The sequence below is a fragment of the Ostrinia nubilalis genome, chromosome 18, assembly GCF_963855985.1.
Source record: "Ostrinia nubilalis chromosome 18, ilOstNubi1.1, whole genome shotgun sequence".
In the NCBI taxonomy this organism is placed as follows: domain Eukaryota; kingdom Metazoa; phylum Arthropoda; class Insecta; order Lepidoptera; family Crambidae; genus Ostrinia; species Ostrinia nubilalis.
Genome location: NC_087105.1, coordinates 10,170,605 through 10,184,304, shown reverse-complemented (window position 1 = coordinate 10,184,304; position 13,700 = coordinate 10,170,605). Strand labels below are relative to the sequence as shown.

Genomic DNA, 13,700 nt, shown 5'->3' with positions numbered 1-13,700 from the left:
CACGAGGATGCTTATTGATATTATGAAAGAGGTAGGGTACCTTACTGCGTCTAGTTGAAATACGTATGTAGTCTAAATCTAAAATAAAGATCTAAAATAGTATTGACAATGGTGATGTTATTCGTTTGTTGACATAATACATAAATCTTATGTGAAAAAGTTACAATAGGTATTAAAAATATGTAGTAACTTACCATATACTGAGCTACGCTACAGCCCAATTTATAATTGCAGTTAGCATTTGCCTATCCTCATATTCAAGAGGAATGGTAGCAGAGACAATAAGTACACGCAAATGTGCAGGTATTTTTATAGGTACATAAATTGATCAACTGTTTATAGCTGGCTCCAAGTTGCGAAGACATGTTGGTGACATGCATATGGGCCGCCAGAAGGATCAACTGCAGCGACATCTTCCAAGTGCGACGTACCAGCAGGGGCCACTGCTGTGCCTTCAATTATGTCTTGGACTATGATTCTGCTAAAAGGTATGCTAAAAATTATATCATTAAGTATATCTCTATCGTGGTTGCTGGGATAACATTCTGTTCTCTGCAGTTCTGTTGAAGTTAATAAACTTTGAAGGAGTGATGGAACTCCATGGGCGTTACAAAATCTGCTAGCTAAATACTCGTAGGTGTACCTAATCAAAATCAATTTATTTTCAGACCTAGTGGTACCATAGCAGAGGTGAAAAGACAAAACGTGCCAGGATATCTGCAAGGTTTAAATATTTTACTCGACCCAAAAATTGAAGACTATGCTTATACAGTCAGCCCTAGTTTAGGGTTCGAAGTAAGTGCTAAAATAATGTGCAGCATACTTTTTCTTCATTGGGGAGAACTTGAGGACCCATTAAACGAAGCTTGCTCCTTGCATCACATGTCCCCCTTTTTGCTGGTTTAGGCATATTAACTGTAGTATCGCTTTTAATTTGATGATGTGATATGTTATACAAGTATATTTCCCAGATATTCCTATTCGATCCAACTCACTTCGCCGACCCAAACGCGGGGGGTCGTGTAACCCGACGCATCATAGAACCGGGTCAGTGGACATACCTCCAGCTGCAGTCTGTCAAACAGTTCACTACCAGGGAAGTCAAGAAATATCCAGTAAAAACGGTAAGAAAATCATCTGATACTACCTTTTTCATGAAAAGGGTGCTTGTTTCCTGTCTACAGTTAGGAATTGGTAACTGGTATATATTCAGCCTTTAACGTCTCTTTTCTTAAGGCCGGGTAGCAGAGAAAATGGCGAAAATGAGGTTTTCATTTTTCATTTTTGAGGTACTAAACACTAAAATTAAAGGCTAAGATTTTTTTTGGGCATAGTTGAGGATATTTTCTAGGGCTATTAACGGATGGAAACACGATTTGATGAAGTTGACTCGATAGAATAAATTCCCAAAGTTACCTCTATTCGTTTTCTATTTATGGTTTTATTTTTAAAATAAGCGATTTGAGATTCTGAATCTTTTACTAAACTAAAGTTCAGAAATAACTTGAGGGCTTTTAACGGATGAAATTTTTATATTGCGTCTTATTTAGTTACTATGTTTAAAAATGTGGAAAAAATCGCCCATGACGGCTTGGACAATCTCAATCAGTCGCGCGGTGGCGCTTACGGAGGTCGGACGCGTGTCAGTTTTTTGGCCGTGACAGTTCGCGATTTGTCAATATTTTTGACAATGATGACTTTGATGAGTCACAGTATAATAATATCAGTGTTACTGGAAAAAGCTAACATTTTTGATAATTAAGAATAATTATCAATTTTGTCTACCTATTGAAATTTAAATCGTTGGCATCCTTTTAAACTAAGACTACTCATGATACATAGTACATTCCTCAAATATGAGACAAAACCAATGAGTTAAAATTACATTTTAATAGTACCTACATAAAATCGTCTTACACTCTTTAGAAGGGCACACTGACACAAATAAATAATAAAAAATAGGTCAAATATAGGGGCAGCTGCACGTCACTGAAAGACGATTCTGTTTACTCAGCATCTGGGCTGGAGAACATGAATCCTTGCTTACATATGCAGATGTAAATAGAGTTATAACTGGACAAATTTTACATGAAATTTTTAACAGAAATCAGTTAAAAGACACATACATGGAATACCAATAAGGTTGCGGAGGGAAAGCTACCTATTATAAATTAGCGGCCGCCCGCGACTTCGTTCACTTGGACCTCGTTTTACCCCCGTTAGATATGATGTTTTACCTCGTTTTACCCATGTTGATAGATGGCGTTTCACGGCTTCCCCCGAATGAATATTTACGAACGTCATACCGTAGTTTGTCCTGTGCTGTAGATTTTAACCAATGACGATAGATGGCGCTTTTTAGACACGTCATGTTTATTTATTGAAATTTATTTGCCACATATCGTCATAATGTAAATCTGGGTTATAAACAATAATACTGTAAAGTTTCAACAAAATCCGTTCAGTAGTTTTTGCGTGAAAGAGTAACAAACATCCAGACATGACATCCAGACATATTAGTAGGATATTTCACAATCCAAACTAATATTTACTATTAGCATTTACTTACAGTAAATATTAGTTTGGATTGTGAAATATTTAAAATAAAAAAAGAATAAAACAAAATAGGCTTTCAAATTACCTATCTATATCTAACATTATAAAGAGGTAAAGTTTGTGTGTTTGTATATTTGTTAAATTGTAAGGGGTCATCTCGGGATCTACTGAACCGATTTTAAAAATCCTTCACCAATAGAAAGCCACATTATATCTGAGTGTAATAGGTTATATAAAAACCGAAAAATTCTACGCGGGCGAACCCATTAAGATAGTAGCGCCCTCCTGTCAATGACATACCTGGAACGATAGAGTATTGGACAACTAATAAAAATGCTTTGTCATAAATGAATAAGGGATATCGTAGAGACCTGAAAGTTTGAAGGTGTGTCTTTGTATGACGTAGGCATCTCATAAGAAAAGATTTCCGAAATGGGGTCATGAAATGAAGGGGGTGAAAAAAGGGGGCAAAGTTTGTATGGGACAAAGTGATTCCTTGGTTCAATCTACTTGAAATTTAGCTTAACAATTGCTTAATATAATTCATGAAAGACGTGTGGAACGGGTAGAAAGTTATTTTGGCAGTCATTTTCTTCGAAGTTGATATCAATACTACTTAGCGCCTTTGATTTAATTACTTTTTATTTTTACAAGTGTTTGAAAACTCCATGTCAGATTGTGTTCAATGTCAAGTGAAATCTCAAATTGAAATGTCTCAATCTCAATGAGGAGACTCTGTATTTATTCCTAGAATTCCCCTAACACCGTCAAATTACCCTTTCGAATTCAAGACAGTGAAGTTTCCCATCAGTCTGCTTCGTAATGACTGTAAACAAAGCTCAAAGTCAAACTCTAGGGACCTCAGCTTAAACTCCCATGAGTGCACAGAGGTACGCAGGTAACCGCGTGTGATGCTCATAGTAATTTTCGATACAGAGCCCCGTACATACGTCATACATATTATAGAAAGAAAACACCCAGACCAATACAAACAAATATGTTTCTGCAATTTTAGTATGATATTTTTATTTATTAATAAACAAAGAGACTGAACAAAATTGATGCGTGTACTGATTAATGTTATTAACCACATGCAAAGCTTCGTGAATTGCAACAATTATAATTTATTATCTAAGCTCTAAATAATCGCTACTAAGAGTAACTTATCATAAAATGTTTTTCCAATCGCTCAAGCTCCCAAGGGCCTACCGATACGGTCGGGTGACGTAATCTTGAAATTCTTTAGTATTTAGTATTCTTATATTAATTTAGTACCAAATAAATATTTTTTCTTTCTTTCTTTCTTTCTTTCTTTAAGCTGGCGCAGAACTTCCAGAAGGTCGGGCGACGCCACGGTCACTTTGAACCGTGTTTACTTCTGCAGTTATATTTTATATTTATTCGATTCTAGAATATATTCCCAAAAAGTCTGAAAGGTGTTTTAATTTGTATCACTTGGATATGATTTTTATTAGAAAGTGTTGTGAGTGTGACGCTTGAAGGGAAGGAAGTCAACCTAACCTATACTGTGTAGCTGGAAATTGTGGCGGGAGCTCTTTGGCGCGCTGTCTTCGGCGAAGAATTGCGCGCGCAGATTTTGACACCGCGAAATACCTACTTTAGCAGAAATACCAAGCCTTAAATTTCGAAGCTTTAAGGCCTATTCAAACCTGAGCGATATTCGCTGCCGCTGTGGGTAGAGGTACATACCACGCGGGTTTCGCTCAGGTATTAAAGGCCTATTCAAACCTGAGCGATATTCGCTGCCGCTGTGGGTAGATGTACATACCGCGCGAGTTTCGCTCAGGTATTTAGTATCAAGTATCGCGGCTAGAGCGACCTGAGTGATATTCGCTGCCGCTGTGGGTAGAGGTACATAGGTAGACGGTAGCGAATACCGCTTAGATCTGAACAGTATTATTACCGCATACCCACTGGGTTTTCTCTGCCGCAGACGGTAGCGAATACCGCTTAGGTCTGAATAGGCCTTTATTCTTAACAATTATTATTTTACTTCACAGAGAAAATGCCTATACCACGACGAGGATACCGAGACATTTGGCTCTCTGTATTCTTACAGCGCATGCATAGTGAGCTGTAAAATCAAAACGATTAATACTCTATGCAAATGCACCCCTTTTTTCTTGCCGACGAACAGAGATGACTCCGTTTGTACACTAAATGAACTACGATGTCTCAATAAATACAAAGGTTTACACTTTAAGTACATAATTAATTTTACATTATTTTCGGTAACTTAATGAGTTACGTTCTTTTGCAGAGAAGCTCCTGTATTTGTACCCAACGGACGCTCTAATAACTGATGGTTTGGAAACTGAACTGGAGGACTCATTGTGGTGTCCTCAGTGTCAACCTGACTGTGAATTCACACAGCACTTTTCAAAGGCCTTTAATAGGCCTCTAACGTTGGCTTTTTCTGAATTTGAAGATTTTAAAGAAAAAGAACACTTGTTTGCGTTACTGTAAGTCCTACCCCCTCAATATACGTTTCCTTTACATAAGCTATTACAAGTTAGAACCCAGTAACTTTAGTACTAACCCAGTCTTCAGAATCAAAGCACAAATCTTCAAATAAATACTATAATAAGTATAATTATTATTCAAATTTGAAACTAGGACGAGGACTGTAAACTCGACGTTTCACGTAGCTAGATATAAATAGTAACCAATGGTTTACCCCTTTTTTCTCAGTAAGGGTGTCAACATGACCAACAAATGCTGGCTTAGCGTTTTTCAGTCCACATCAGACGGGACCTTAGATCGCCTCGACGTTATTTATTATTGGTACGAAATACTAAGTAAGTAGGACTACCGTTTCAGTTTTTGTGTTTACTGCCGATTATTGCGTTGAAAATTAAGTTTAATTACATGTATTTACATTATTTTTTGTAAGATTATGCAATTATTATAATATTGTGTTGATCATAAATTGCCTTTTCAAATTTTAGGTAACGTCGGGGGATATGCAGGAATATTACTTGGACTTTCAATCTCAAGCGTTATAGAAGTTTTTTATTTTTCTATATTTCGTTTTTCTAGGCATTTTTATATTAACTATAAAAAATATCATTAGTTAATAGCTACTATATACAAATTAGATTACATTTAGATTTGCAATATTCTATTCAAACACTTTTTTTATTTCGACTCTTAACAAGCTCTTAACTAGGACTTCTTGAGATAATTTTAAAGCTGATGTTGCACTATTTTGTTCATGCACGTTCACGAACACTATTATTGTTATTAATCCACCATTATTATTACTTAATCATAGTCGACTACTAAACACAAATTTTAGAAAATAATTAAAACAGAACTGCTAAGATGCTTCACTTTCCCGCCATTCAACTTTACCAGTTGAATAAAAAAAGTAGCGTGCATTTACGAAGCTTGTAGATATTTTTAAATTCTATTCTTGTAGTAGTGTCAATATCGATAAATTAATAAATATAATGCCAAATAATTGCATTTGAAGTTTGGCAGATATTTCTACTGAAATAGTGTTATGTAACGCGAGTGTTTTTGCTATAAATATTTCATAATATTATCGTGTTATACATAGCAACAAAACGCAACGAATTCCAAGAATGCGCATGGTTTTGATGTTTTATCTGTCAAAAGATCCGTGGCAAAATTGGACAAAGGTTTGGAATCGCAATTCGCTTTGTTTACGTAAAATGTCCGCTAATTCACCGCCAGGAAAGAGCGATGGTATGTTATAAAAGTGTGAAAATCAAATAAAGTTTCAAATGGTTCTCGTGATGGTTTGATATTGGTGAATTTTCCAGGGGAAGAACCAGTCGATAGTGTCGGGCCGACTGTCCCGCCAAATCCTATCGATAGTCTAGGTTCGAGAATTAGAGACCTGGACGTGGACTCCATAAGGCGTTACTTGGCCCAAAAACTTGGACTATACGAGGTTGCTGAGCCAACTTCTTCGTCGGAAAAAGTCCTGGACGAGGTTAACTTGGACGGCATAGTAAATTGGATAAAAAGTGATAAATGCAAAAATGTTATTACTTTGTCTGGAGCAGGTATATCAACAGGTGAGCAACAGGATGTGATTAGAAAAATGTCTAATTATTGTTTTGATTTTATTTGTTATCAACTGCTGTGGTGCTAATAAGTGACAGCTGTAAACAAGTTGTTTGATTACTTCAAGGTCAGTTGAGTATCGTGTTTGTTTATGGAAAAGTAGACATAGGCCAGTAGAATTAAACACAAAAATTGATTAAATCGGAAATAATTCCTACAAAAGATTTTTTTGCTTTTATGGCTTCATTGGTTGCCCATTAAGACTCTCCTAAGTTTTCGACTTCGACGGAGTTGTGCTTAAGTGGTGGGGGCCCCCGAAAGCGGCGTTTTTTCGGTTTTCCGGTTATACCGCGTAAAGGACTTACCCTATCGAAAAGTGGTCTTCATGACGGTTAAAGGGCACTTAATCCTGCATTGAATAAGACCAAATTCATATGTTTTGGACAAATCGTTCTCGCGCTAAAGTTCGGCAAAGTAGAAAATATACGTATAATTAATGACCCTCTCCACGTCCAATGGCTTGTTACCCACATGCTTCCAAGCACTGTAAAGGGTCGCCTTAACCAGTGTAACCCTAACAAGGCTCACGAGTTTGATTCGCTTATCCTTGTTCGTCCCAGCCGTTCCTTAACTGCGGTTGCTGCACCTCTTCCTGACACTCCTGAACGACTCTGTGTTACCTAATGTGGCTGCCTCTCTTCCTTGTACCCTCCTGTACGATTGCATTGCTTAGCTATATGCCTGGTCCAAGGTTCGACGCCACAAAATCAACTTTGTACGCGTGAAAATAGTTTAAATACTATTTTCCGTGCTTGCAACATTTTTCTTTACTGCTTCGCCTCTATTAGTCGTAGAGTGATTGTATATATCCTATAGCCTTCCTCAATGTATGAGCTATTCAACACAAAAATAATGATTTCAATCAAACTAGTAATTCTTAAGATTAGCGCGTTCAAACAAACAAACAAAAAACTCTTCAGCGTTTTAATATGAACTTGTTGTTGTTGATTTTTGGCGTTGAACCTTAGACCAGGCATACGGCTAGGCAACGTAGTCATGCAGGAGGATACAAGGAAGAGGGGCAGCCACAGTAGGTAACACAGAGTCGTTCAGGTGAGTGCCAGGAAGAGGTGCAGCAACCGCAGTTAAGGAACGGCTGGGACGAACAAGGATAGGCGCATCAAGCTCGTAAGCCTTGATAGGGTTACACTGGTTGAGGTGGCCCTTTTCAAGACTTGGAAGCCTGTGGGTAACAAACCATTGGACGTGGAGAGGGTCATTAATTAAACGTATATTTTCTACTTTGCCGAACTTTAGCGCGAGAACGGTTTGTCCAAAACATATGAATTTGGTCTTATTCAATGCAGGATTAAGTGCCCTTCAACCGTCATGAACACCACTTTTTGATAGGGTAAGTCCTTTACGCGGTATAACCGGAAAACCGAAAAAATGCCTCTTTCGGGGGCCCCCACCACTTAAGCACAACTCCGTCGAAAACTTAGGAGAGTCTTAATGGGCAACCAATGAAGCCATTAAAACAATAAAATCTTTTGTAGGAATTATTTCCGATTTAAAAGCTAATTCTACTGGACTAACATGCTCATTCTAATATTTTTCCATTACAAAAAAATTTACATCAATTATTTAATGTGATAAATTTATCACATTAAACATTCCATTGATTCAAATCTGTTGTATTAACAGCTTTTACAATAAGACTAAAGAAAATCACAATGTGAAATTATTTTTTATTTGTTTTCCATTACAGCGGCTGGTATCCCAGATTTCCGCAGCCCCGAAACAGGCCTATATCACAACCTCCAGAAGTACAACCTACCAGAGCCACAGGCCATTTTTGAAATAAACTTTTTCAGGCAAAATCCAAAACCTTTCTTTGCTCTGGCAAAAGAGATGTATCCCGGAAACTTCAAACCCACAAAATCACATTATTTCATACGACTTCTGCATGAAAAAGGTATGTAAAACTCAAATTCACTAGAATAAATTATACAAGAATTTGAAACACATTTCCAAGGAAATTATTTTTAGTATTTGTTGTTTGGTTACAATGAAAGATAATTTTTTTTTCTTTACTCAGGATTATTGCTTCGTCACTACACCCAAAATATCGACACACTGGAGCGAAGAGCAGATATTCCTGATGACAAATTAGTTGAAGCTCATGGCACATTCTACACATCACATTGCCTGGATTGTCGCAAAGAATATACCCTAGATTACGTAAAAGGTAAATATCATAAAGGATTTTAAATTCTTTTTCTTGTAAAACACTATTTTACAGACAACTTAGTACGTTTCAGAGCATTTTTTTCTTAATATAAATTTTATAAATAAGAATTATTTTGCCAATTTCAGATCGAATTTTTGCGGATGAGATCCCAATATGCACAGAATGCCCAGGAGTTGTAAAACCAGACATAGTTTTCTTCGGTGAGAGTCTGCCGGAAAGATTCCAAAGGTGCCTTCATGAAGACTTCGGTCAGTGTGATATGCTCATTATTATGGGCTCGTCTCTCGAAGTCCAACCATTTGCCTCGCTTATTGATATGTAAGTAAATTGATCAAATTTAGAGCCTCTTCTCAGCACATGCCAGGCTTATTTCTAGGCACTAGTGCAACTCAAATGTTACGCTATACAATAAAAAGCTAAGAGTAGGCGCACACTGTTGATTTTTCGTCGGCCGATAGTTTAGTCGGGCAGTTGATCACAGTTGAGAACACTACGCCGATTCGGTTTGGCCGATTCTTCATACAATTTAAAATCGGGCACAACTATCGGCCAACTAAAAATCAACGGTGTGCGCCTACTCTAACTTGTAAAAATTTGTCCTAAGTGAATAACATTATTCATCATTGTGTTGTGTCGCAGAGTGTTCAGTATTTCAGTAAACATTGGTCCTACAGTCAATTTATTTTTTCATTGTATAGATTACTAACTGAGACCTATGTTTATCCAGGGTGCCCGAGTGGTGTCCCCGCCTATTGATCAACCGCGAGAAGGCAGGGGTTCGCTCCCCAATCCTACGGCTGTGGGGCATGAGTGGAGGCTTACAGTTTGACGAGGACGCTACCAGGGATGTGGCGTTGCTCGGCGACTGCGATGATGGATGCCAGGACCTAGCCGACAGACTGGGATGGGGGGTGAGTCATATTGCTGTCTATTTATTATTATCAATACATTTTATTCGTTAATGGCATACACTTTTTTGGAAATCCTTGGGGGAGGCCTTTGTCCAGCAGTGGACGTCTTTCGGCTGAAACGAACGAACGAACGAATACGCTTTTATGCGTTTTTTTCACACTAAACAATTTGATTACTAACAATGTCCTGTACTGGTCAACATTCTTCTATTTTACAATTTGTATTTACATTTTTGTGTGCTTCACTTAGTATTTGCTGTGGAAAGTTAAACACTTTCCACAGTGAAGTGAAGAAGAATGAATAGCATACCTTACTTGGCTTTTTATTTCAGTCTGTATAACATTTTTCTTGGCAGATCTCGATTCAATTTGTTTTTTTTTTTTTTTTTTTCAAAAATAGCATATTAATACAGTTTTATATTATCCTGTATCATAAAGGACCTTCTGTAAAAATACACAACATCTTTCTAGCAATCGATTTTGTTTAAAATCCTCATTCTAAAAATTTTTACAGGACGAACTCCGCGCTTTGGTAGCTCGTGAACACGAACGCTTGGACTTAGAGGCAGCGGCCAACCCGATAGCGCCATCCCTCGTGCCCGGAATTAGCAGTGTGTTGCCAGCAGAACCCAAGCTTTAATACCGGCGCCGAGAGCTCACTTTACTTTGCACAGGTTCCTGACACTGTGAGGCAATGAGTGCCTCGTCTCGGTTTAAGGCGCAGTGTGCCTCGTTGCCTTAATGAGCCATTTTTTGCCTTTAATGAGATATTTTTGGACTCATTGCCTCAAAGCACTCATTAAAGCATTGTGCCTCATGGTCTCAAAATTATATTGTGCAGTTGATTGATTATATTATTGTCAAGGTTTATTTAGACACCCCGCAGACTGCAGACTTTTAGTCGGCCGATAGTTGGGAAGGCTTCCAATTTGTATGAGATATCGGCCGATATCAAATCGGTGGTGTGTGCACTTCCATACATGTTCATAAAAAATATTTTCAGTCTGCGGGATGTCTTACCTCATCAAACTGAGAATAGTTGTGAAAGATAAAATCCTTAAACCTTTGCCATGTTAAAATACAGTGATTATTTTTGCTATACATCTATCTAAATCATAACGGGTCTAAATGGCTTCCAAAATGAAAATATAATAATATTGTATACTCATTAGGTTTAAACAATATGAAAAACGTTTTAATATCCGAAATCTCATCATTGAGGCATTGTGTGCCTCAGCCATTTGTGGCCTCATGTAACTGAGTTTGGTTTATTCCGAGGTTGGGAACCTGCTCCAATATCAGTTTAGTTCACGGTTCTATGCGATTTACAGTGACATCGTGTCTACGTGTGTTTTCGTATACGATAATTCCACAAAAGAATCAATTTTTTACTGTTGTTTAGAGTTGTCACGCAGAATAGACTTGATTATAAGAAGCTTGCCTTGTAAAAAAGTGATTTCTTTGTCTGTATTGGTTGGAGTTATAGATTTTACACATGACCTAAAGACAGATCTGTCGCATTACAAAATGATTATAATTTCATCATGTAATATCAAAATAATTACTAATTCTAATAATAATTTATACAACTAATTTGGTTGAAATACTGTTATTTTTTTACAAGAACGATTATACAATATTTGACAGCAATATAATGGATTGATTAACGTAATGAATTTCTGCAGTTTAAGGCCTTAATATACTATAGTTTGTTTACAAATTTAATGGGTGCTTCTTTTGCAATTTGATGCTCTATGTAAAAAAATTAAGCATCCATTGACATTGATTTGTAATGTGCTTGTGTGGACTATTTGTTATTATGTACCTTAATAATCGTGCTTTGTTGCTGGCATGCTAAATAATATCGTTAATACGGCCTGGAAACAAATAATAAAGATTATTGATGAAATCCACTAGCGCCGTCGTATTTGCGCTCAACTTTTGTGGTCACTCGATAGCGCCACTGGTGAGTGACAGGACCTTGCTCGGCAGTAGCGCCACCTACTGATCGCAGAAACGCTAGCCCTTATTTAAGAAAATTAATGGAAAAAAGGAGCCTTGAACATTTATTTCTATTGAAACTTTTGGTCATTACTTTTTTTTATAATATTCCACAATACATGGTTGTTACCTTATCATACAATACATACATATTGATAGAAAGATCTATGATGAAGTAAGTTTTACAACCTGTACGAGCTAAATGCGCACCTCGCTGAATGCGATGCTGTGCGTTGATGTGACGTCACGGTCGCCAGGATAACTGCGCTATCTCGACTGCGTTGTATATTAATTTCATAAAATTTACAAAAGCCTTACGTGCGTGACCACAAAATCGTACTGCAATAATAATATGGTCATTATTAAGCTTTACTAAACTATGTATGGGATGTGGGAAATCTTCCTTTTTGGTCCCGTTGTAAAAAAAAATGTTCATTTATAAGCAATATAGGTAAAAAAAATCGTTAGGAACTGTATTATGAATGTATTCCCCAAAATGTTTTGATATAATAATAAAATATAGCAATAATACAGTAGGAAATATTTATTTATTTATTTATTATGTACTTTACTTGGGAATGTGATTTTATTTGGTTTAGAATTGAAAACTACTTAAAATATAATATGTAGTGAATAGTGATAAATTTAGAATTATTATAAGTATTCGCTGTAAAGATATAATTTAAAGGTTCTAGACAATGTGAACATGAATGATAGATTCTATTTCGCAATCGCTTCACTGAGTACAAACACCAACAATATGGTCTTAATTCTGAAGCGTAATAAGGCCAAATTAGATTGACTCTTACCAACGGGGCTCTTTAAAAAAAATGACCTCTAATACGTACCCTTGTTTACATTATGTCTATGGATGGAGAAGTAGTATCTTTACAATGGATTAAATGTTTCGTTAATATTAAGTTGTTTAGATTACATTAGAACTGAAATAATTTGCTTCGTCGGACAAATTTATAGACAACAAAGATATTACAAACTTCTGCTTCTTAAAATTAGCACCCGTCTGCTTGCAAGCATTTTGATATGAAAACAGTAAAAGGTAAAAAACACACTGACGAAGTAAATTATTTGTTTTATTTAATTAATCGTGATTTGATTTATTTATTGTATAACACTGCTAGTCACAACTGCATTATAAAGATGGCAAGTTTCATCACTTGCTGATAAAGTGATAGCCTATCAGGAACATGCAGTCTTCGGATTTAGCAGTACATGTAATTTTTTATTATGTTAATTTATAATTACGTTATTTCTGCTTTTTATTCAATAGTTAATGATATAAACACATTAAATAACGCGTCTTATGATACAGATTTGTGCGTATACTTAATAATAAAAGCATATATTTACTATCAAATCAATGTGTAATGTCTCGTAATAATTATTTATTTTTATAAAGGGTTTAGAATAGATATAGTAATTCAACGGTCTCGTAGAACTGGCAAGAATTGTTATCCTCGTTATCAAATACAATTTATGATTCTATAAAGTATGCCTTACATTCCAAAACTAAGTAGACTAAAATAGATTCCTAACTAAAATTACGACGAAACAATATAAATAACTGAAGCTTGTTCTGCGAGAATCATAGCTAAAATAAGTTTAATTTATTTTTGCCATCTAAAGTTGGTCCCTAGAAAATGTACTGATAGAAATGGTAGAATTTGTGATAATTACCGACTACTCTCTATTATTTTATTGCCTTTATTAGAAAAATATAACACTCAATTGTAGAAGCGTGCTTTCCATTTAATCAAATGTTTTAGTGTAGAAATAAAAATAAATTACACTGTACTTATCATTGTTAGGGCTATTAATTTTATTTATTCTGGTTTGATTGTTTTGAAGCACATTTATGTAATTTTTCAGAAATAAATTGACCTTTAACAAAGCAAGTAGTTTTATTT

At 36.1% G+C, this 13,700-nt stretch overlaps 1 protein-coding gene across 1 annotated transcript; it reads left to right on the top strand.

The window, feature by feature from the left end:
• Positions 1 to 6,127: 6,127 nt before the first annotated feature.
• LOC135080715 (NAD-dependent protein deacetylase sirtuin-2-like) lies at positions 6,128 to 13,684 on the top strand. Its single transcript, XM_063975428.1, has 7 exons — positions 6,128 to 6,288; positions 6,366 to 6,623; positions 8,381 to 8,587; positions 8,711 to 8,860; positions 8,989 to 9,181; positions 9,591 to 9,774; positions 10,289 to 13,684. Exons 1-7 carry the CDS (start codon positions 6,165 to 6,167, stop codon positions 10,412 to 10,414), a joined length of 1,242 nt encoding a protein of 413 aa, XP_063831498.1. The 5' UTR covers positions 6,128 to 6,164; the 3' UTR covers positions 10,415 to 13,684.
• The last annotated feature ends 16 nt before the right edge of the window (positions 13,685 to 13,700 follow it).